The sequence below is a fragment of the Delphinapterus leucas genome, chromosome 12, assembly GCF_059928025.1.
Source record: "Delphinapterus leucas isolate spDelLeu-1000000601 "Yukka" chromosome 12, BTC_Dleu_Yukka2, whole genome shotgun sequence".
Taxonomy (NCBI): domain Eukaryota; kingdom Metazoa; phylum Chordata; class Mammalia; order Artiodactyla; family Monodontidae; genus Delphinapterus; species Delphinapterus leucas.
The window spans coordinates 82819087-82843444 of NC_143140.1; the positions used below are offsets into that span (position 1 = coordinate 82819087).

The 24358-nt window shown below is 40.2% G+C and overlaps 1 protein-coding gene across 14 annotated transcripts in view; it reads right to left on the minus strand.

Moving 5' to 3' along the window:
• Window positions 1–24358, minus strand: part of SYNE1 (spectrin repeat containing nuclear envelope protein 1) — a 454201-nt gene that overhangs the window by 224346 nt on the left and 205497 nt on the right. For 13 of the 14 annotated variants that reach the window (XM_089922151.1, XM_089922158.1, XM_089922157.1 and 10 more), the window contains exons 50-61: window positions 23585–23876; window positions 22603–22775; window positions 20042–20351; window positions 18686–18850; window positions 13845–14201; window positions 9700–9836; window positions 9301–9478; window positions 8250–8432; window positions 4848–4991; window positions 4366–4521; window positions 2701–2865; window positions 1006–1178 (exon numbers count right to left, since the gene is read on the minus strand). In XM_089922151.1, the coding sequence (XP_089778277.1) occupies window positions 1006–1178; window positions 2701–2865; window positions 4366–4521; window positions 4848–4991; window positions 8250–8432; window positions 9301–9478; window positions 9700–9836; window positions 13845–14201; window positions 18686–18850; window positions 20042–20351; window positions 22603–22775; window positions 23585–23876 (2433 nt within the window). The remainder of the gene's footprint in view (window positions 1–1005; window positions 1179–2700; window positions 2866–4365; window positions 4522–4847; window positions 4992–8249; window positions 8433–9300; window positions 9479–9699; window positions 9837–13844; window positions 14202–18685; window positions 18851–20041; window positions 20352–22602; window positions 22776–23584; window positions 23877–24358) is intronic. The other variant, XM_089922159.1, reaches the window with a different exon arrangement.

The window sequence follows — 24358 nt, forward strand, 5'->3', positions numbered from 1 at the left end:
ACCCTTCTGTAGCAGACACTCTGCGCTCCACCCCCCGACCAGACCCCTGCAGTACGCTGCCAACCGGTCCTCCAAAGGCCAACTCCTTGCCCTCTTGGCCCGAGGGCATCCTTTGGTCCCTGGTGCCCTCTCAGCTTGAGGGCACTGTAGGCAAGAAATGCCAGGGACTGTCGTCCCCTGGAGGCAATCCTCGACTGCCTGCCTGACTCATGGCAGTTTGTTTACAAACATTCCAGCTCCCCTGCTCTCCATGGGTAATTCCCAGACACGCTCTATCTACACTGGCTCCCAGCAACGCCTGCTGGGAGTAAGCTCCAGCTGCCCATGTTACTGGCTGCCCTCCCTCTCTCACGTGTTGTTCCCACCACCTACTGGTGTTTTCTGGGGCTACTTCCCAAGTAAACTGATCGGTTTTAACTAATATATCTTCACATGATTAAACATGTATTTATCTTTGACTTTTTAAGCAGTGAACATCAACACTAAGAACCATGTAGTTATATGAAAACACAGACACAGGACTGCAGCTCAACCTAAATGAAAGATCGCACCTGCCAGTTTCTTTTGTTCCAAGAAGAAAAGAGAAAAGGAAGGAAGGAGGGAGGGAAGCAGGAAGGAAGAAAGGGAGGCAAAAATAACGGAGCAGGGCAATAGAGAGAGAGAAAGAGATTGGGGCCCGGGGGCGGAGAAAGAGAAAGGGAGAACCCCGGGAGAGTCTGTTACTGAGCTATCCTGTAGATCTTTTTTTTTTTTTTAATCATCTTTATTGGAGTATAATTGCTTTACAATGGTGTGTTAGTTTCTGCTTTATAACAAAGTGAATCAGTTATACATGTACATATGTTCCCATATCTCTTCCCTCTTGGCATCTCCCTCCCTCCCACCCTCCCTATCCCACCCCTCCAGGCGGTCACAAAGCACCGAGCTGATCTCCCGGTGCTATGTGGCTGCTTCCCTGTAGATCTTTTAGCAATGACTTCACAGCAGCCTTGCAGCTTCACTAACCTTTTACAACGAATCACTGCAGACAAAAGGGACGCCCACATAGCCTTCACAGTCCGCAGCTGCTGCTGAATGGCGGGAGTGCCTTCCGGAGACGTATTCTGAAGGACAGACTCCCCTCTGGTCACTATCATTTTCATCTGGATCTCTTTTTCCTGTTTCACTGATAACAGAGCCTGTAAAAGCACATACAGAAGTCCTTTGTCATTTGCTTATTTAACATTTCTAGCTTTAAATATTTCAGAGTCCCCGTGGATAGCAGGTGATCTGCAGTTGGGTTAAGCCCCGGTTCTCTCAGGCTTACCAGGTGGAGGACGGGAGAGTCACTTGCTGGTGGTGCCAGTAACCAGTCACCAGCCTGAGTGGCCTTGGCCTTTCAGGTCATTATTATTCTCTGAATAATCCCTAATTTCCACTGAAGTTTCATTTTACTGTTTTTTAATAAGAGAAAAATAGATGACTATAGGATTCCTGAATTCTCAAAGGTCACTGGATGAAGAGCTCTATAAAGGTTAAGGTCTCTCACACAACAAACTGAAAGAAATAGCTTAATTCATATTATATATTAATTTATATATTTCAAGTTCTTCACAAGCACTCTTCTTTTTCTATATAAGAAGGATCTTTGAATTCAAAGTTATAAAACTGGTGTTTATCACCTGAAAGGTAAAGTTTCATCTCTCTCTCTCATCTGGACCTTGCCAACCTCTACAGGTTCAGTTTCGGCCAGTCATGGCCGTTGGCTTCTGCTGCAGCAGGAAAGAACTGCTAGTAACGTCTCACATACCATGCTGTCGGCTTTCTTCAGCTTTTGCTCTTTTGGTCCCACTCTGAAACCTCCGCTGAGGTATCAGGCTTTCTGAGAAACCTGCCTCAACTCTCAACCCGATGCCCCTTGCCCAGCTCCGCTCCTCTATGTGTCCATAGCACCGTAATTATTATTACTGTCTTCTGTGTTTCAGCCTCCAGCCTCAGACAATGAAATCCTTGAGGGCAATGACCATATTTTATTCATTTTTGAATCTTTGGTATCAAGGCACAATGCCAGTCTCCCAGAAGACACCCAGTGTACAAATGACAGGTGAATGAATGCAGAATGATTGCTTTATCACAAACGTAAGCTAACACAGAACTAGTATCTTGTGATGGGAGAAGAACGGACTAACTGATACAGGCAGGCAAGTTAGTTGAACAAGATGGGAAAGGTTTTGCCCGATAAAATGTTTCAACCAAGTATTTCTCAGAATAAATGTGCCTGTGATGTAATTTGAAACTAGCCGCTTAACTGGCTATATCAAGCAAGTAACCATTTTGGGGTTGTTATTTTTTATTAAAAATGTTTTTTTTTTAATTTTTATTTTTTTTGGCCACACCATGCGGCTTGCAGGACCTTATTCCCCCAACCAGGGATTGAACCCACGCCCTCAGCAGTGAAAGCAGAGTCCTAACCACTGGACTGCCAGGAAATTTCCTTATTTTATTTTAATTTTTGTGAAGTATTTATGACTGAGTATATCTGAGCTCAATCGATTCAGGAGTGCTTAGGCAAAGCCTCCCTATGCAAACAGGATCATATCCACGGAGCATTCTTGGATTTCTCATGGACAGAGTGTGACATTATCATATCAGACAGAGACTCGAGAACTTTTGAGAAAAACAAATTCTGTAAATGAGAGACATTTCTCGTAAAAGGCACACCTCAAGCTTGAGCACCCTGCTGTCCAGCACGCTCTTGTCAGAGGTCGGGTGGCAGTAAGAGTCCAGCATGTGGACCGCATCTGTCATCCAGTCGTGCAGGTCTTTAATCCCGAGGGAGAATTGATTGTGTTCTGCAACAATTCTGTCCAGTCTTGACACTTTCTCCTGGAAATGACAGAAATCGTTTTCCAGCGGTCCCTTCCACAGAGACTCCACACCCTGAAGCTACTCAAGATTGTAATGCTAACCCTTTGTTCCAAATAACTGCAATCAGCCATAGGTCCATAGGCTCACAGATACGATGCAAGGCTGTATGAATCTATGAGATGTGAAATAGCTTTCTAAGAAGAGTAAAAATATGAGAATAATTGGGTCAAGAGGCAGAAAGATTACAATGACAATTTAGTGTCCCTCAGCTTACTCGCTACTCTTCTTTACGACAATTGGGATATTTTTCAGAAATTTCATTAATGTCTTCCTCACACCTTGTCTGGGAAGCCCAATGAAGTAGTTTCTGCTCTCACATGATCACATTTGGCTCAACTGATACCACATACCCACATGACCTACATTGTAGCCAGTTCTAAAAAAACAATTATCTGAGATTCTGTAATATCCCTAAATTGGGACCGTAAATGTGGTTTTAGTTATTAAAGCTTATATCCAACAGTGAAGATTTTATGAATATAATTGTCAGCTCTTAAAGCATTTGAGTATCTATTGATTCTTTGGTATCTAAATAAATACAAAGGAATAGAAAGATGGCCTTAATTTATTCTAATTTCAGATACGTGCCAGATTTTCTCAAGACAAAAAAAGTAAAAAACATTGGTGTCAACACAGACTCTTTTACTCCAGCACCTATGCTATTTGGCTGTCTCAATGATGTTTTATTGGGGGTGCAAACAGCAGGCCAGGAGTGAGCCCACACTAAAACAGGCAAAGCCAAGTTACAGCAGATTCCCTACATTCTCAGATCTGAAATACAAAAGGGAAATATAGGGAACAAATGTTACAAGGCCATAAAGCTCAGGGTAGGCCACCCTACAAAGTTCACGATGGGTCTGCTGAATGCTCTAAGTGAGGTCACTGTGGGATCCCATTTACTTTTTTTCTAAGCTGTTAGAAAAGCGCTTTAATCAGTTATAGGAATCATTGTCAATTCTGAGCTCTGCTCTAGAATCTGAGCTGAAACTCTCAACCAACACATCTTTGACTACTATGTAATGAATGTAAAGAATTGAGACAAATGGAAAAAATGATCCCCCACTCACTATGTAGTCCACGAAGTAAATTTAAACTGCTCTGAATTCCTGTTTTTCTAAAGTAATTTAATCTGCGTTATCTTTAGACACAATACTCTGAATTCTGCCTTATGTTTATGCTTTGAGTCTTCCAGATAAAAGCTCTGGGGAACATACCTCTTCAGGATTAAAGGGAATATTTTGTGCAGTCATAGAGATGGGAAGTCTCTTCGATGTTTGAAACCTCCTTTGCTCTTTTCAGACAAGCATGTTGAGATCATGCAGCACAAATGTTTGGCTGGGCTTGCAAGGCTAGGGAGAGCACTTGCACGCCTCGGCCCTGCCCCGGGGCCCCGGGCTCCCGGGCCCCAGCTCGCAGAGCTGCGACCCACACTCACACACAGCACGTGGCAGGCGTTACCTTTGTGAAATTGCTTAGAGCTAGATACTGAGAAGACAGCTGTGACACTCGGTGCATAAAGCTCCTGCTGGCCGCATGGCCCTCCCACAGCTGCTGAGCTTTCTCTTTCAGCCTGTGGAGCTGAGGCTCGTAGCAGTTTATTTCCTCAAGGACAGACTGAAAAGCACAAGCAAGGCGCTATTAAGAGGCTGGGGAAGAGCACATCGCAGACAAAGCTTCGGCCCCGAGACCGAGGAAACAAACACGGGCGAGTGATAGGTGTGCCCCGAAGGCGCGGCATTATTTCCAAGCTACGGCACAGTGTGGACTACAGGACGGGACAAATCACACCTCAAAGGATAGCTGGAAAACAGGACATCTGAAATTGGGGACGGGTGCACTCTATCTCAGGACGGCCAAATCTAACTCCAGGGCGCTCCCATGCCTCTGATCTGAATGCATGGTAGCTGGGGGCGGGCCAGACGGGCTGAGGGGCTGATCACCTGCAGCTTCTGCTGTTCCCGCCTCTTGGCTGGCAGATCGTACAGGCGTTTGCTGCTTTCATGCACCATCTTCTCGGTTTTACCCAGCCAGTCCTGCACAGGCTCAGCACTTACTTCAAAGTCCTTCATCTGCGTCTTCAGATTCTATGAGGTTTTGGATAGTGTTAGGGACCAAAAAAAAAAAAAAACACAAATGTTAATAGCAAGTCCAGAGTCTTCACTTGGCATTCCAAGCCCACCCCAACCTGACCTCCCCACCCATCTCCCCTTCTTTTCCTGTCCCCAATGTCTGGAACTTTCTATCCTTCACCTTGGTACCAGGCTAATTTGTGAACAACCCTTTAGAGGTTTTTAAGCTCTACTTTTTAATAAATGAATGTTTCCCTCATTATCCAGCCCACCTCAGAGTTCATACACGCCCCCTTCTCAGCCTCTGTCACATTTGTTGTTTACACCAGTCACTGCATCCTTTATCATGGACTGGGCTGGATTGTGAGTTTTCATCTCATGCCAGCAAGCCTGCCTGCAAGTAGATTACAAACTCCATGAGGGGAGGGCTGTGTCTGACACTTCCTGGGACACATCATGGGGGTACCTTGCAGGAATATAAATAAGTCCTCACAAACATTTTGTTGATTTTGATTAATGGTGAAACAAGAAATAGCATATGGTTGATATGCTTATTATGTTTTTAATAAACAACTTGCTTATTCTGATTTATAAAGATACAAGAAACAAGAAATAGTATTCTGCGTTTACTACATAAGAATGTTGTCACCACTTTCATTGATAATTTGTAGCTTGTCATATGTATTTGATAAAGTTTTATATGGTGCCATTTCACCTTAGCCAAGGTGTTTATATCTACACTCTATTATTTATAAAAACGCTAGACTGAAGTGAATTTGAAATTTATGTTACCATGTGAACCCGCTAAAGGATTTTAAATTTAAATTTAAATCAGAGCTTTGCGTAGAATTGTCAAAGAGCAAATCCACAAAGGTTAGCTTAAAAATTTATGTGGCAAGGACTGCAGGAGCCTGGGAGAATGGCTCAAGGTTCCATATGTATCCGATCCGGTGTCTACTATGTGGGGACAGTCATGCTGCCATAGTCCCCTCTTAGGGAGATGGTAGCTGGGAATGCTTTGGAAAATTAAAAGTGCTTCACAAATGTAAGATACCAGGATAACTCCTGGAATATTCTACTAAAATTTAAGCTTCATGAGGGCAGGAGTTCTATTCTGTTTTATTCTTTGCTGTATCTCCAGAGCTTTAAATAGTCCTTGGCAAATGGAAGACGTTCAACAAATATTTGTTGAATAATTAAATAAATTTATAAATTCAAGGTGTTTCCATTTTCCTGCCACTGGAGTCTCATGGGGCCCCTAAAGGAAAAACTGGGAACCATGATCAGGAATTAGTGCTACAAAGACACGGGACTGAGCAGTAGGGGCTCAGAGATCTCATGTAAAAAGTTTGGGTTCCTCATCCAAGGAGTAAAGTCAGAGGGCCTGAGCAAGGGGCCTGGGGCACAGGAATAAAGACAGCTTGATACTAAGTCAAACAATTCCTAATGTTCCTCATATGCTTCCTATCCTTGGGGGTGTATAGGCCTCCCACCAAATGTTCATTCTGCATAATTTTCCTGTTATTTCTCCAATGGCTTCAGTGACCACCTACAAAGCCTTAAAGCCTTCCATTTACAGAACTGTATTCACACAACACTTCAGGTCAGAGTGCCTGGGTCTACACCTTGTCTTCAACACTTACTAGCTGTGAGAACTTGGTAGATTATTTAAGCACCTTTTGCCTTAATTTCCTCAACCATAAAATAGAAATAAGAGATTCTCTACCTCAGAGAATGGTTATGAGGATTAAACACATTAATGTATGTTAAGTGTCTTCAACAGTGACTGGTAAATATTCACTCACTGTTTTGACAGCTCTACCCTCTCTCTTGAACTTTGAACTCACCTTCACTGCTACTTCCCTGGCCATTACCTACTGAGTATATTGCAGGCCCATAAAATTTAACATATATTACATTGAATCAACTTTTCTATCCCTTCCCAAACTACTTTTTCTGTCATATTCACGTCTCAGGTTAATGGCATCACCATTCATGCCATCTTCTGAACTAGAAACCAAAGACTTAAACTTAACTTCTCCTTCCCTGGGCCCCTCATTGAATTCTTTACCAAATCCTGTTATGTTTTCTTTTGGAGATAAAGCTCCATCCGTTATCATTTCTTTAATTCAGGCTCTTGTCTCTCTCATCTGGACCATTATGAAAAGATTTCCCTGGTCTTCCGGCTACTTATTATTCGCCATTCTGGTCTACACTGGAGCCAGAGAGGTGACATGTTTATCTCCAGCTTAAAGATCAGTAGGCTCCTCACTTAGCCTTTCTCAACCCTAGAATTAAGCCCTAGTATCCTAAAGTATCCATTGTATGTAATGAATTAATCTCTCTTCTACGTACCTAGAATGGTATGGGTTATGTTCCATCCTTGTGAAAATTGAGAAAATAAATCCTGTTCTGGGGTTCAGATAAGGAATTCTGGCCAAGAGTCAAGGTCAAATTGCTTAGTATGCAAGACATTCCACTATCTGGTCCTAATCGTCAACTCTTTGTTGCTTTTCCCACAAGATCTTATGTGAATGTCAAACCCCTCAAAGTCCCCCATTCATAGTTGACACTCATGACACCCTGGCCCTGCACATTCAATTATGGCCTGCATTAATTATGGCCATAATTAAATTAAGGCTCTATTCTGCTAGGAAGTGTTGTTTTAAAAGGGAAAAGAATACTCTCCGTGCCTCACAATTTTACTCTAAGAGTTGGCACACAAAACAGATGATCACAAGAAACATATAATTGCACTGTGGCAGAAATTATGTTATGATTATAATAAATTCAATTTATGCTGTCTCTGCATAAAATAAAATAACCATTGTCTCTTTGCATACTGAGCTCCAAAAACCTACTACCTGATATGTGCATTAGTTTTACCATCTCAGCCATAGCATTGCCTTATGTGGATATTTCTGTTCAATTCTCTTAGGACAACTTCTTAAATTGAGGGATTTCAAATGAAAAAATAAGTGATATTGCCTAAAAGTAAAATCAGTTGTTCCTGGCGGGATGGTGCATGGGCAAGCCTGTGATAACTGTCCCTACCATGCAAGAAGCTATCAAATTCCTCAGTGAGGTTCACACTGCAACACTGAGCTGTTTCTTAGAGTCATCCAGTTATCTATTGATATTCAGAGAGGGATGACCAAAATCATTAACGAGGGTATTTGGAGGTATTGAATACGATACACTGTATTGTAACTGCAATGGCAACAAGTACAACAAACAGCACGGAACACATCCACGTGGTTGGCTATAGTATACCTCTAGGGCAGATACTTTTTGGTGGAGATTTGAATGAAAATTTTTCCAATCTTCTTTTGCAGTTGCAATTTTAGCCTGGATGCCACTAGCTTTCTCTTTGGTCAATAGAGTACTCAAAAGTTCTCCTTTAGAAAGCATCATGTTTAGCTTGTGCTGTCCATTTTCACTTTCCAACAAAAATTCCTATAAAGAAAGAGGTAAGAGATTAGGCATAATAAAACGCTTTATCCATTGAATTTACTACTTATTTCTCAACATAACCAAAGAAAAGAAATAAACAATTTTTATTGTATATATTAAATGACTAAGGTTCTCTTACCCTATTTGTACAATAATACTTTATGTATTATTGTATTATGTATGTATCATATCTAATAATAATCTTATGTAACTGATATGGTTATTGTGAAAATTACTGAGAAAATCTGCCTAGAATGTTCAGGCACGATGCTTGTCACATACAGAGAGCTTTTATTGTTTCCTAAATCCCTATTAATATATAAAAATAGCATGCATTTAGATCAATGGACTAGTTTCTTTTCACATACACATCAATTGTTTCAAGCAGGGGTTTACCTGAAATCTGAGTTTCTTAAGCCAAACTTTAATATGCTTATAAAGATCTAGAGGCACATTTTTATTTATTTTTTATTTTTTATTTTTTTGCGGTATGTGGGCCTCTCACTGTTGTGGCCTTTCCCGTTGCGGAGCACAGGCTCCGGACGCGCAGGCTCAGCAGCCATGGCTCACGGGCCCAGCCGTTCCGCGGCATGTGGGATCTTCCCGGACCTGGGCACGAACCCGTGTCCCCTGCATCGGCAGGCGGACTCTCAACCACTGCGCCACCAGGGGAGCCCTAGAGGCACCTTTTTAAACCACTTAAGCACCATTATTGGATAGTTTTTTTTTTTGGCTGCAAGGCTTGTGGGATCTTAGCTCCCTGACCAGGGATTGAACCCGTGCCCCCTCCAGTGGAAGCGCGGAGTCCTGACCACTGGACGCCCAGGGAATTCCCATCACCATTATTAGAATTAATTGATCACACTCTCACCTGTATTTTCTGAAGACTTGCTGAAACTTCACTAATATTTTGAGGTATATCAAAACATTTAGCTGTAGTGATCTTTGCATGAACCAACCACTGCTGGAAATCCTTGAAGGCTCTTCGAAATCTCTGCTGTAAAATCTGTTCTTTATTCTGACAGCCCTTGGATGCTTGCAAACAAAGACTAAAACCATGATTTGAAACATTTAATGGGAGGAAAAGAAATGATAAAGTAGATTAAAATAATGTTCAACAGAGTCAACAGTCCTGAGTATGTCCTCACACCATTTGGTAATGTATTTAAGATTAATTAATTTATATTATTACTGAACTCACAACTTAAACAAACCTCTGGCTTCTTATTTGTGTGAAAATAGTTTGAATACCAGTAAGGTTCACGCTCACCAGTTATATTCTTTAATCAAGCCAGAAACTTTTCTGCTGTATGTACTCAGGTCTCTGGAAAAACGACAAAGTTCATTCAGCTGAGACTTGAGATCCTCTGTCTGAGGCTCTGCTTTCTGTAGGGCATCCAGTATCTCCTATTAGGAAATAACAAGACAAGGGAACAAGCATTTAAACTGGGTAACTTCCACATCCTCATACTATACATGCATAAATCACATAATAAATTATTAGTGAGGGAAAAACCAACACAGTAGATTCAGTAAAGAAATGAGACCTATTTTCAGGACTCCCCAAGGCACATAATAGCGCTCGGTTAATCTGCATCCTGTTCAAGGCATGGATAGCATCCAATGTTACCGGGTAGTCAAATGATCAAGTGGTCAAGTAACTTAAAGTGGGACAAGAAAAAGAAAAGCAAAAATAGCCTAAATTGTTTAAAAAAAAAAAAAAAAAAAAGTCTGCCTAGGCCATTGGAAGATGTGTATGAATATTGTTGGTGTGGGGTGAAGGTGAAGAGAAATCATTTCAAAGCAAAGCAATATTTATTTGGGATTAAAAAATACATAAGGCAACTGGTTTTACGTAGTTTGTATGGTTAACTTGCATATTAAGAATTTCTTACATTCCAGAGGTCTAATTTAACTAGTAATTTATTCATTTCATAGCTTCATTCATACAGTCATCAAGTATTTGCTAAATGTCTGGCATGTGGAGCTCACAGTTTAACAAATGAGAGAGAGAGATGTGAATAATCACAGTACTGTGAGTACTTAATCCAAAATAAAGTGTTGGGATTTGACAAGTGCACCTCTGAAATCAAGGCCATGGTCTACTGAGTTACACAAGGTGCTCTGCAATCAGAGCTTTCTTCTTATAGCTTGCCACAAGAAGCAAATGAGATCACCAGTGTCAAATACTTAGCACAATTCCTGGCACACCAGGAGCCTAATTAGTAAAGACAGCAGGTTATTTAAGTGGGACTATGTGGATAATAGTATCACCAAGGTAAAAAAAAAAAAAATTAAGGAGGAGAGGCAAGAAGTTGAGTAACTACTCAGATAGCTGTTGCTGTTACTATTATTATTCTCAGAGATATTTATCAAGACCTGGCCTAGATTTGTAGGAAAACCATGCCTCTCAACAAAGTAGGTCTGTGCGGTATCCCTCAACCTAGAAAATGGCACCACTGTTCTCCCACTGATCTGAATCAGAAAACTAAGCATCACCTTGGCCTTGCGCATTTCCCTTCTCATTCCATACAAGAGAAACGAGGGCTGGTCTATGCTACGTCTTACCTGTTTTAATCAGTTCAGTTACCTCTTTTCTTCTGCTTCTCAGCTCTCACAGACCCCATTTACTCTCTAGAATGGCACAGTGTTCTCTGAATGTGAATCCTGTTCTCTAGTTGTCTCTTCTGTGTTTTCTCAATTCCTCAGTAATTGTGGATCTTGATGCCGTGCTTCCACCTCACCCATCTGGTCAATATGTAATCACATCTCAAGGCTCAGCTCAAATCACAGCTCCTCTAAGGATTCTCTGCCCTCTGTCCCACCTCTTGGGGGCTTATTTCGAGGACGCACAGCAACTTGTTGGCACTCATCGCAATCCACAGTCCCCAGTGGTCTTGAGTTTGTTGGCCTTTCCACCTACACTGTGATTCTGAGAGGAGGGATGCTGTTCTTGGTTTTAAAATTCGTTACTTAGCTTAGTGGCTGGGCCATAGAGGAGTCTAAAATATTTTTATCTATAAAATTCACAAATAATAACTAGAAAGTTTCTCTCCAAACACTAAAATACTAACTACTAATTTACACCACACTGAACCATTTATTTAAGGAAGGACATTATAACAGCTAAAGAAATTTACCATATACCAAAAAGTAAAAAGAACCAGAGATTCAAAGTGGTCACTTATAAATTAGATGATATGAAAAGTGCAAAGCTTTTGACCAAAGCTTTTGACTAAACATTTTTTCTAAACTTCATCATAGATTAAAGCATTGTAGCAGAGATTAAAGCATTTTATACATATCAGCTCATATACTTCTGTTTCAGTTAAGTCCTAGAATGCATGTTTTTCCTTAAGGTTATACAGGTTAATAAAATTGCTAAATTTCTAACACTAATAACCTAGTGGATATTAAAAAATATGAGTTTTGCAAACAGAGTGAACAAGATATTTTGCAACATGATTTAATATAGTTTACAGATGATGGTCCATTTTTGTTTTTTAAAGGATTTCTTGAGTCTCATCACTTAATTGCAGAAGAGAAAGTAAACACTTGTGAAGGTTTGTGACTATTATTATGATTTTCAACAATGACAACCCCTGCCTTACAGCAAAACAATGCCAAAGAACCCTGGCAAATCCATTATTTTGTAAAACTTTTCCTATGTATTCATATGTAATGGAAGTATTATCTCTCTTTTTTTTTTAATTAAAATGTCTTCCTAGTTTTATTGAAATATAATTGACATACAAGTTGTAGATAAATTTAAGGTGTATAATGTGTTGACGTGATACATGTATATGTTGCAAAATGGTTGCCACCAGAGCATTAGCTCACACTTCCATCTCATCACATAATTACCATTTCTTTTTTTGTGGTAAGAACATTTATTATCTCCGTTTTTATTTTTCATTTATTTTTTCTCCCCATTTTATTGAGATATAATTGACACACAGCACTGTATAAGTTTAAGATGTACAGCATAATGTTATCTCCAAAATAGCATCATTAGAAAGAAAAGAAAATCTGAATATTGGGAGGCAATGTAGTACTGTCATCAAAAGTATGAACTTTGGAGCCAAATATGGAAGTAGATTTAAGCAGAGGGCTGTCAGCTTTGAATTACCAGTACAATTAAAAGTCCATATTCACTTTTGCATTATCCTGTGCATTTTTTATAGGATTCACCTATTATTTTCACTAATAGTATCAATGAAAACTTGGTAGAATAGTAATGTAATCTAAACACAACCAAATCTTTCTTTTCTAAAAATTTCATTCATACTAGTGGAAGAGAAAGGAAGGGAAGAAAAAAAGAACTAAAAACATTATAAATGATTTTTTTGATATTGGAGTGAATAATACTGACCACATGGGACAATTACCAACTTCCTTGTCCCTGTTTTACAGAAGTGTTTTCTGTGCTTTATTCTAGGGCTTAAGCCTAAAGGATAGGAAAGGCATCAGGAAAAAACAAACAAACAAAAACCCTAGAAACATTATAAATAAAATAGTATAAAGAGATGATTATAAAGTTTTATTTTGTGGTGTGCTGTATTTCAAATATTTGATTTAAAACAAGACAATGTTGGAAATACTATATGACTTACTACAATACTGGCTGAAGCTATTTTGAAAAGATTATAACATAAATAGAAACAGAGAAGTTTATACTAAACTTCCTTTTAAGGACATCCACGATTCAGAGCACTATAAAACTGCAGATATCGAAAGGCTTTCCGTGATACTATTTAACAGTAAAAGAAAGAAGACTTCAAGCTTCTGCCCATTCTTCACTCTTCCTTTTATGCTTCCCTTCCTCACATTCTGAAAGAGCAGCTATTAGTTTAAAAAAGAAAAAAGTCCACAAGGCAACTGGTGAGTGTGACCAGGAGTTCTGTTAACGGGTTAATTCAAGCACAGCTGTCAAATCCATACACAGGAGAGCTAACCAGGGGGAAAACTATTAGTTGTGCTTTAGGAGATTACCAAACGTTTCTTCCAAAGCTATAAATTCAATCATTTAATTGTTAGAGATAATTCCCTGGCAGGAAAACAGCTATGACTCTCGGTCTATTTATGCCTGTGCCCACAGGCCATTTTTTCAGACTGAATGGCTGAACACAATATTACAAACTCTTACACCATAAGAATGAAAGTAAAATATTTCCACTTACAGTAAATGCTGCTTATGGTAACTAAAAACTCCCTCTCCCTTATGTCTGTATTTTTACAACGGTTTGATTTATGAGAAAAGGAAACAGATCAGCTTTACAAATTTAGTTAGGTAAACACTTATTTTTCCAAGTGTGAACGTTGCATGTTCTTAGTTAGCAAGGATTTTTTAGCAACAAGGAGCGGCAAACAAAAATTTGAGCAGAGCCACAAGCAGAAAACAGGAAGCCAACTTACCCGGCCCTTCTGCCAGCATTCCACTAGCTCCTGATCTGTGTTCCTGCCTTCCAGGAGGGCTAAATGCTGAGCCCAGCTTGTCAGGAGGGCACCAAACCGTCCCAGGGCCTCCTCCAGCTGAGCCACTTGGCTTGAGAACTCCTGCTCCGAAAGGGCCATTTGGCTAACCAGGTTCTCCAAGCTAGTCTGAGTTTGGAAAACGCTGTCTTCCCACTGCTTCCAGTCGGCACGCAGGGCCTGCATCTCCGTGTCCAAGAGCTCACAGCCACTGGCACTTGTGTTCTGTTTCACTGCAGGGGCCAGCAACTCCACTCTGCTTAGGCGGGTTGCACCAATCTCTCTGGAATCCAACAGCTCCTGTAATGGAATATCACCATGGCAACCGAGAAGGCTCTGAGTCACTTGGGCTGCAAGTTTCCAAATGTGTACAGAGGGGGACCCTGTCCTGCTAGGGAGTTTTAGCAAGTGTGCTGCAAGGAACCAGAATCAATTCATCCCCCTTCTCCTAAGTCATAATAGCAGAGAATTATCATTGTGAGTGCCAAGGTTTGTGGCCAAATGAGTTGAGGAAGCCACAACATCCTGAAACAGACTAAAGAGGGACCCTGAAATCAGGCATTGTTTGAATATGTGAAATTATTTTGTTAGTGATTTAAATATTTGCCTGTGGTGTATTGCTCCTGTAAATGTGTGAATCCTATTTTTCCCTAAGTTGACGTCAAGACAAGTGAACGAGGATTGCAGAAGAACTGTGCTCTACTCATGTCTCTACCCCATTTCCATTTTCTTCCCCGAGATGGTGGCTTAAACCACACTTCCGTTCCACTAGGAATCAAGCTAACCCGTCACAATAAAAGAATAAGCCCAACTCGATTTCAAATACTTCAGAACGTTAAGTAAACATTTTTATAGTAACTAAAATAAATAATTCACAGACATACTTATTCAAAAGTTCAAAGTAACCTTTAGACAGCATTCATTTATTACTCTTATTTTTACTTTTAAAAACCTCACTAGAAATTTAACAGTTTAACTGTAACTTTTAGGCTTAAAGCACAAAATACTCTAAAAGATAACAAGATAAAATTAAAATATGAATTGTTGATTAGGTTAAATAGTGGCATTTCTTTCTGAGAATAGATTCTTTTACAGAATCTATGTGGATGTTTGTATATTTACATATTTATTGCTAAAGCCAGGATTTTGTTAGTATTAATACAAAATTATGACTTTGTTCCTGGATTAAATAGAAGGAAAAGATGATTATTAGGGAAAAAAAACTTCCAGAAGAAAATCAATTACAAATTAACAAGTATAGGAAAAACAGGGGTATTAAGTATGAAGCATGTTTAACAAATTATGTTAAACACAACTATATCTTAGCTAATCTATATAATATAGTTCACGTTTCATTAGATTAGCTTGAAATAAATATATCTTCTCACAAGTATATACGAGAGCCACATTTTAGTATAGATCATTTGAAAGCATTTATATAGCAGTCCAAAGTACAATCTCATGAAAGCCTTATATACATTTAGCATTTATATACACATTCATCACCTTTTCTCGGCAGTAGGATGCTAAAAATCTTTTTTGTTTATCAATGCATGTGGTAAGTAGTGATTTGATGAAGAAAATAACTTTTTGAAAAGAGCTAGGTATAACTATTGGATTTAAATACTTATAGTTTTCCTCTGTGAGTGATTTCGAATTTCCTCTGTGAGTTCGGAGGGTATCTACTATCAAAAATCAGTTTCCCAAAATACTCTCTAAGGCATTATCCCAGTTTTCTTTGCATGACCTTGGGATATTTCAATATTTGCAATCACTAATTCCACTCATCCAGATTTTGAAGAAGGATATTATTGTTTAAAAGTGTTCTGAGGGCTTCCCTGGTGGCGCAGTGGTTGAGAGTCCGCCTGCCGATGCAGGGGACGCGGGTTTGTGCCCCTGTCCAGGAAGATCCCACATGCCGCGGAGCAGCTGGGCCCGTGAGCCATGGCCGCTGAGCCTGCGCGTCCAGAGCCTGTGCTCCGCAACGGGAGAGGCCACAACAGTGAGAGGCCCGCGTACCGCAAAAAAAAAAGGCGTTCTGAAATGACTTTTTCATGTATTTCCCCATCTTGTATTTAAACTGTAAAAACATATTATATGAACATAACACACCCTCATACACACACATGTTTGGCTTTGAAGTTGCCTGTTCTTGGTTACTGCTGGGGGTGAGGAGGGTTCACATTGAAGGACAGAGGAGGTGCTACCTGACTTTCTCCAAGGTCCCTCCTCACACACACACCAGCCTGACCCGGACTTTGATACACAACCTCTGTCAGGCTGTGCATTCTCCTTCCCAAACCCCATTTTCTTCCTGCCAGCTCCTTCTCCCACATTTCCTATATTTTTTGAAGTGTTGTATAAAAGCATTTCGGAAAAAGAGCATTTGGCAACCCAGAAAGCAACCTTTGTAAAAGAATTTCCTTGCTTTTCTTTTCCTTTTTTTTTTGCAGTACACGGGCCTCTCACTGTTGTGGCCTCTCCCGTTGCGGAGCACAGGCTCCGGACGCGCAGGCTCAGTGGCCATGGCTCAGGGGCCCAGCCGCTCCACAGCATGTGGGATCCTCCCGGACCGGGGCACGAACCCGTGTCCCCTGCATTGGCAGGCGGACTCTCAACCACTGCACCACCAGGGAAGCCCTCCTTGCTTTTCTTATATCGACATCTAAAAGCATGAGTTCATCCTTGCTATCTGGTCTTCCACCCTACTCTTCACTCCCCAATCCATGTCATCCAGTTTCTCTCCTGACCTGACTGTGGAAATGGCTCTCGGTGATCGCCAAGCAGCCTAACTGCCCAGTTCAGGGGCATTCGTTAGTCCTCCTCTTTTATTTTAATTTAATTTTATTTATGTTTTACTTTTTAATTTTTTTGGCAGCGTGGCATGTGGGATCTTAGTTCCCCAACCAGGGATCGAACCCATGCCCCCTGCAGCGGAAGCATGGAGTCTTAACCACTGGACCACCAGGGAAGTCCTGTCATTAGTCCTCTTAATGGCCACTTCTTGATGTTTCTGTGATGGTGACCACCTCCTCCACCAGGGGCCATGGTGGCACCACACTGTCCTTTCCCCTCTCATTATTATTTCTCCTCTCTTTTCTCCCTCTCCCTTTCAAATTCTCCTCTGAGGCCCCTTAAATATTGATAACGCCTGGATTTTGGTCCCGTGCACATCATTCTGTTTGCTTTATACGTAGGTCTTGGTTTCGTTCACTCTGGTGGCTTCAACTATGAACTGTGTGCTGATCATTCCAACTTGTGTCTTCAATCCAGCTTCCTAATCTAAAATTCAGACTTGAACATTCAACTACCTCCTGGACATCACCAGCTGGCAGTTCAAATCCACCTGTTCACACTGAACACCTCATCCTTCCTCTGTAACCCGTCTCCTCTGCATGAACTTGTTTTCCTCAGGTGGAGACAGCTCTGCTGACTCTAGGTAAAGTCCTGACCTTCACCTTTGACTTTTCTCACATTGTGACTCCACAGCCACTTAAATCACTCATTTACGAAATCCACTTTTCTTATCGTGTTCTATGTGGCTAAACGCTTTATGCGCATGATCTAATTTAGTCCTCAGAACTACTCTGTGAAACAGGTACTACTGTTATTCTTATTTTACCAACTAAGAAAGAGGCTTGAGGACATCAAGTGGCTTGCGCAAAGACACAGCTAGAAAAGCAGCAGAGACAAGATGCAGCGTCAGGGTCTGATTCTAGAGCTTGAGCTTGAGAAGTCTTATGAGCTATCGTTACATTTGAGGTATTATTTTATAAACGTCAGTTTGTGCATCATCATTCCCTCCTACACTGCAAGTGCCTTGAGGATTCAACCCTGGCTGAATAAATGGATAGATGGACGGATGAATGAATGGATGGATAACTCAAAATATTAGTGAGGAATATATGAAAGTATTCTAGGGAATCACACAGGTAATAAGAATTTAAGAAGTGGCTTTATGTGATTATCTCATTTAAAACCTATGTGGTCACTGTAAGATTTAAATAAGGTAATACTCTCCGAACATTTAAAAGTAAATCCTCAAAATATAGTTATTATTGTTATCATCAACTATTATTTTTATGTTCTGATTTCCAGCTATCACATTCCTGATCACAATTATACTACGTATTCCAGCATTTCCTCATCTATAACTAAACAACTGAGAATTTCATCACTTCCTAGTTTTCAGATTAAAATCTATTATTTCCACAGAGGGGAAATTATTGTAATTTAATATTCAAGTAACTAGAAATATACTTGTTCCAGCTCCCTCAGATAAATGAATTTCGGTTTTTTAAGTTGCCCTTTTATGCAGTAACTAGGTGATAGTTTTAATGCCCTTTAAAGTACTGCCTTCCATTATGCTGTGCTATTGGCTGGGAAGGCAGAATAAAACAAGTGAATGGCATTTCCCAGTTATTATTCAAATGTGTTTAACCAACTTACTTCATAAGCTTTTCTTCCACTGTGCTAGAAAATAGTATCTGGTTTTGTCAGCCCAGTAGTCTGGTGCATATTTCTTAGGCTTTGATGCTATAGCAATCAGCACATTTGCATACAGAAGCATCTACAGACAATGTTCTATTTTCCTCACCAGTGTAAAGTGTTTTAAATTCCCTTTATTCTCTTGCTTAAGGGCAAGGTAATAAATACCAACAAATGGAAAATAGGAAGAAAACATTTTGAATAAAAAATCTTATCTACAGAATCTTTATCACAGGTGTGTGATACTCAAGAACCGATGAAAGAATGAAGTTATAAAAATCTGTCCATTTTCTGACCTTAATTTTAGATAATTTTTTCTGGGTGGCTGATGAATCTCCAGACATATCCGACCACCGATGAAGGTCTTCCTTTGCTGAATGCAGCCAATCAGTGAATTCCTGGACTGCGTCTAAATACATGAGATGATCTTTCACAATCTCTTCTACTTTCCTCATTTTCTCCTAGTAGCCAAAGAAAAGAGTATTTTAACAATAGTAATTATTGAGAATCTGAAATCAGACAAGGTAACAGGTCTCTTAATCATCTGAAAAGATTTCATTCTTATTCCTGAATTTTCTCTATGTTTAATATCTTTAAATGAGAAGATCAAATTTTAATTAGACTGAAAGACATTGAAGAAGCAACCATTTTCCTTTAGGTATTTTTTTAGTTTAGCTTAGAATAAAAATCTATGCTTAATGAATGTTGACTAACATCCCTCACTAATAATCCACTTAATTATTATTATTATAACTATTTTTGTTATTCAGGCAATTATTTGTGTTGCCTTTGTGTACAGTATTCTGCTCAGCACTTTAAATGCATTTGCTCATTTAATCCTCACAACAGCCATATGATGTAGGTACTATTATTAACACTATATTATAGGAAGGGGCCTCCAGAGGTTACAGAGGTTAAGTAACATGCCCAAAGTCATATATCCAAAAGAGGGTCAAAGCCAGATTTCAAATGTAGGTCTTTTTGACTCAAAAGTCATAGCTCTTAATCACTACCAAAATAAAACTTAAGATAAACTAACACATATGTTAAAAATTGTAGTATTAATAATACAAAGATAGTTCCCAAAAGTAAAACCAAGAAGGGGGGAATAAACTTCTCCCTTACTTTCTTTAACATTCTCACAAATACACAAAAGAAAACTCAGGAAGAAAGTAATAATTCAGAGATAGAACTGAGAGAAAACCTTGATATTACATGAAGGAGTCTATTTCTTAGAGAACAGGAAAATGCAGTTTTTACTAAAATGAGAAATAAACAAAATACTTGGTACATGATTGAAATCTGGGAGGTAACTAGACTTGCTTTAATACAACAAATGTTAAGTGGCAGCAAAAGAAAAAGAACTCTAAACACTGACAATTGAGTCTCAGGCAATCTTACAAAGAAAAGAAGTGGGTTGATTAACATTCTAAGTGGAGAAAAGACGAAAAACCAAAGAATAAAAAATAATCCCAAAATTGCAGAAAGAGAAAAATTCATGAGCATTCATTGGTGAGAAATGACCCTTTATGTAATACCTGTTCACTAAAGGTACACATAGTTTCAGAGCAGCCAGTTCTCCTATAATTCAACCCATAGTGTATTCTTTACCTGAACCTTGAAGTTTTTTTTCTTCACTATAAAGCACTAACCTTGGAAATGGTCATTATATCATTAAACTGGGTTTTCAGTTCCTCGTGAGCCGCTTCCTTGAAAGACTCATCCTCGGTCTTCTGGTAGAGCTCCCTGGCCTTGGCAGTGAGTCGCTGCAGGACTGCGGCGTGATCTTCCGCCTCAGATACGACGGACTGAAAGTGGTCCAGAAGGGAAAACTTCTCTTTCAGACCCGGCTGCGGTTGCAAGGGATGTTCTACCTTTTGATCCACTGATTCCATCCACTGCTCCAACTGGTTTTTCCTCTCTAGATAGTCATTCCATTGGCTAATCACAGACTCTAAAGTGCTAGAATTAATGTCACATGTTATAAAAATAAGTTATCTTAACATCTCTACTAAAAACCAATCACGAGGGCATCGCAGCCATGTAAGCTTTACTGAATGCTATTGAAGTGATGAAAATACTGCTTTTAAGGGCAGGGAGAAACATGACTCCTCTGACCCACAACACAGTTCCTTCGAATGAAAATAAATCTATGTCAAACTTGAAGATGTTGTAGTCACATATGCATCTGAGGGTTTGTCTTCCAAATGCTAATTGTCTAAATGAACAGACACATATATGTGTTACATTGAGAAAACATCAGCTCTGGGGCATCAGTTAAATTTTATTTAATATACATCAATTCTTTATTTTCTTGGACTCAGTTTATCTTATTAAAGTCAGATGATTATTTAGTGACAGGAGTTAAAAATGTAAGGTATTCTTTCTGGGTAAATAATATAATTAGATTGATTTTTCACTTAAGGATATAATGCACAATGTTTAGGGCTCCTGTGTTGAATGTGTGAAGGAATGAAGGTTCAGTGCATTAATAATATAAGAAATTTAGTCACTGAAGTCGCGTAAGTAAGAGTCAAGTAAATAGCTCTCCAGACAGTCAAGTAAAGGGCTCTCCAGACTGGCATTTTTAAAACACCTCCAATATTCAGCTTTATAAACTATTCAAAACTCACTTTCAGTGACCCCTCACACCCTCCCTTGCATATAATCCTATGATCCTGGAGTTATATCTGTGGTGAATGTACTTCCAAATTGTTCCTTTTGCTCAAATTGTTCCTTTTACATCAATAGAAACCTCATCATACATACCCGAAAGCCCTATTCTTTCCTCAAAGAATTTTCTAGAAGGTGCAAATCAATCTCAATTCTCCAGAAGCTACCCCCAAGCCCTGCCTTCTTCCACAGTCTCATAGCATTTCAGTAACACAATCTGAGTCAGTTTTTTATTTTTGGAAGGTATCCTACCCTAGCCTCCGAGCACTTAGAGGGCAAAACCTACCTTGTTCAGTTTCATTATTTTAGCACAATAATTTGAGCCCTGCAACTACTCAGAATGCAGTTGCCAAATGTAATTTCTTGCTGAAAGAGGGAAATCAAGGATTTGAATCTGCTTCTTGTGTTTAACATTTTATTCTAGCATCAGGAAAATATTCACCCGTATTCCTATTCACTTTTATGAAGCTGGCCCGTTGCCAAGCATTGGGAAGTTTAGTTCATGCTCCAGCGGTCTGCTCTACAGAATAACAGACTCGTGGGATCTGATTTTTTTCTTTGCTGCCCATTATGAGTTCTGATGAAGATTCAAGTCCTGCTGACTTTGGGAGTCACCACCTACGCTCCATATTTAAAGGAAACAAAACAAAGCACCATTCCCCAAATTTTAGTTGTAACCATGGTTCACTGTTTACACTGCAGTGAGTCACTGCAGTGTTGTTTTGTTTTGGGATGAACTTTAATCTTTTATTCATCTATTTATTAAGATCATATTGAGCACACACTTCTTCAGTGATCAAACATATAACCTTTAGAATGTGGCTCCTGGAATGGGTTTGGGTATTTTGGTATGACTTTTGAAAGTCATTTGTCCAATGAGCCAGCCAGATTATTTGTTGATACTCGGAGAAGAGGGAGGAAGATCAAGTCTTCCACTCACAAATGTAACACAACAACAACAACACCTGGTGTAACAATCCGTATCTTCTCTACTTTCTCATCAGCGTCTAGCGCAGGGGGTTTGGGCGAGCTGGAGGATGTTTGTGTGAGGGTGTCCACGCAATGCAGGAGGTTGGCCTCACGCTAAATGCCAGGATACCCCATCGCCGGGGTGGTCAAGTACTCTCCCCATACCTCCATATCCCCAGTGTCAGTGATATTACTTCAGTTGAGAAAAAGATTTATATGTAAGCCTAATAGTTGCCAATGACTTAATTTCCCTTAAAAAGCAAAAAGTTATTAAAGTTGTTAAAGACCACATATCCTTGCTTTGCTGAATTGAAAGGAGGTACGATTCCATGAGAGGTATTACGGGAGATGCAAATATTACACACACACACACAAAGTAAGTAAACAAACAAACAAAACTGGCCTTTGCAGTTACAGAAAATACCGTCTAGGCGAAGACAGACATGCACACCACTAGCTCTAATAATATGCTTGGAAACTCTCCTGCAGGATACCCTCAGCGCTGCACCATCATTTTACTAAGCCACTGGGTTTGAGTCAGGCAAAGATACACTAAACATAGGCTCTGTACCTCTGAGCATGGACGGAGGAGCTCATGATGTCAGCCCACACATCTTTAAGCGTCTGTAGCTGAGTCTCGATTACCTTCTGACCTTCCTTGTTGCTACTTCTCAAGGCCTGTTCCCCTTTGCCAATGGCCATATTCAATTTAACTTCCCCTTCACCTTTCATCAGGAGAATATCCTATGAAGGAAGAATGAACACTTGTCAGCAGGATTACTAAAACCTCCTGATGTTTTGAGAAACGGCTATGTTTCCCATGAGAATCAAAGTAGGGCACACCTTACTCATCTCAAAATGAAAAAACAACAACAACGTCAAACTCTGCGCCCTATTGCACTGTAACACCTTACTTAAATGTTAGATGTCCGGGAGTCTGGGAGTCAGAGATGAACTCCGATTTAAGTTCCTGGAAAACTTTGGGTCACTAGCCTAGAAATGGAACTTTACTGAATTTTGCATCAGAGAAAAAAGAAGTCATTCTGAAAATGAAGACACACCTGTCAAAAACTTAACAGTCCCGTTTTCACTGCCTGGCTCATTTCTGCTTTTCAAGGTCACCTTCGCTGACTGCAGGCTGGGTTGGTAGCCTCTTTTGTACTTCAGTCATGGCCCCTACATACAGGCTGCACTGCAAGTAACAATTCACAGGTTGGTGTCTCCCACTAACTGTGAACTCCTGGAAAGCAAGGACTAATTTTTGTTTCTATATTCCTATCAACTTGTATAGTGCTTAGAGTACAGCAGCTTTTCCATAATGTTTGCTAAATGTTTACTAAAAAACCTCAAAAATTACTTTAAAGCTCTTTGAACAAAAATATTCCTTTACAAAAGAGAAAAATGACCCCTCCAAATCCTTTTTGCTCAGTTTCTCCATTTGCCTACATAATCCTCACGTGGAGGCTCACAGAACAACGAGGACCCAACTAAAGCATTTGTGAATCTACTCAAAGTCTTCCGCAGGCAGCCGTGTGGGCCGGCACCCCGCGCACCTGCACTTGTAACAGCTGTCTCTCCAAGGCGTCTCTGCCCCCCACGGTGCTCTCTGCGCAGGCCAGTCTGTCTTGCATATCTTTCACGCAGGACCACATGCTCTGCAGCGCTTCCTCCAGGGCCTCGTGCTCCTGCAAGGCCATCTGGCAGCTCCGGAGTTTCTCCTTGGTCCTTCGGAGTAAGTTCTGATAGTCAGTGAGGAGCTGGGAGCACAGGCGGGCTTCTTTCCCAGCGCCATGGCCTTCTTCACTGAGAAGCTGTCCTCTCTGGGAAAGCTTGTCAAGAGACTCTCTAAAGAAAACAAACAAACAAAAATTTAATTCTGACATTCTGGAGCACAGGGGAGTGACAACTGACTGTTGACATTAGAGCAGTGACCAGACAAGAGCTCACAGCTGACATGCCTTTCGGTGAGGATGCTGGGGACCCTCAGAGGGCTGGCTACCTCGTTCCCTGTGGTTTCTCTGAATGTAGTCAATTCACATGGGGGGTTTGATTCACTCTGTGCTATGCCTAGATGCCAGCCCACTGTATTGTTAGGGATTCACTTCAGGAAATGGCCCAGGCCTGCCTCTTCAAGCCGATCTCTAACTTTTCTCCATTCCTAGCTAATGCTCTAACCATAAACAGCTCCCTGAAATTCCCCAAATGCTGTGTATCTATTGTATACACACGGAGACTCCTGCTTCGTGAAAACTCTTCTGCTCTCTTCTGCTTCTTCTCTGATCGGCCCTTCAAATCTCAGTGCAGTTATCACATCCCCAGGAAGCATC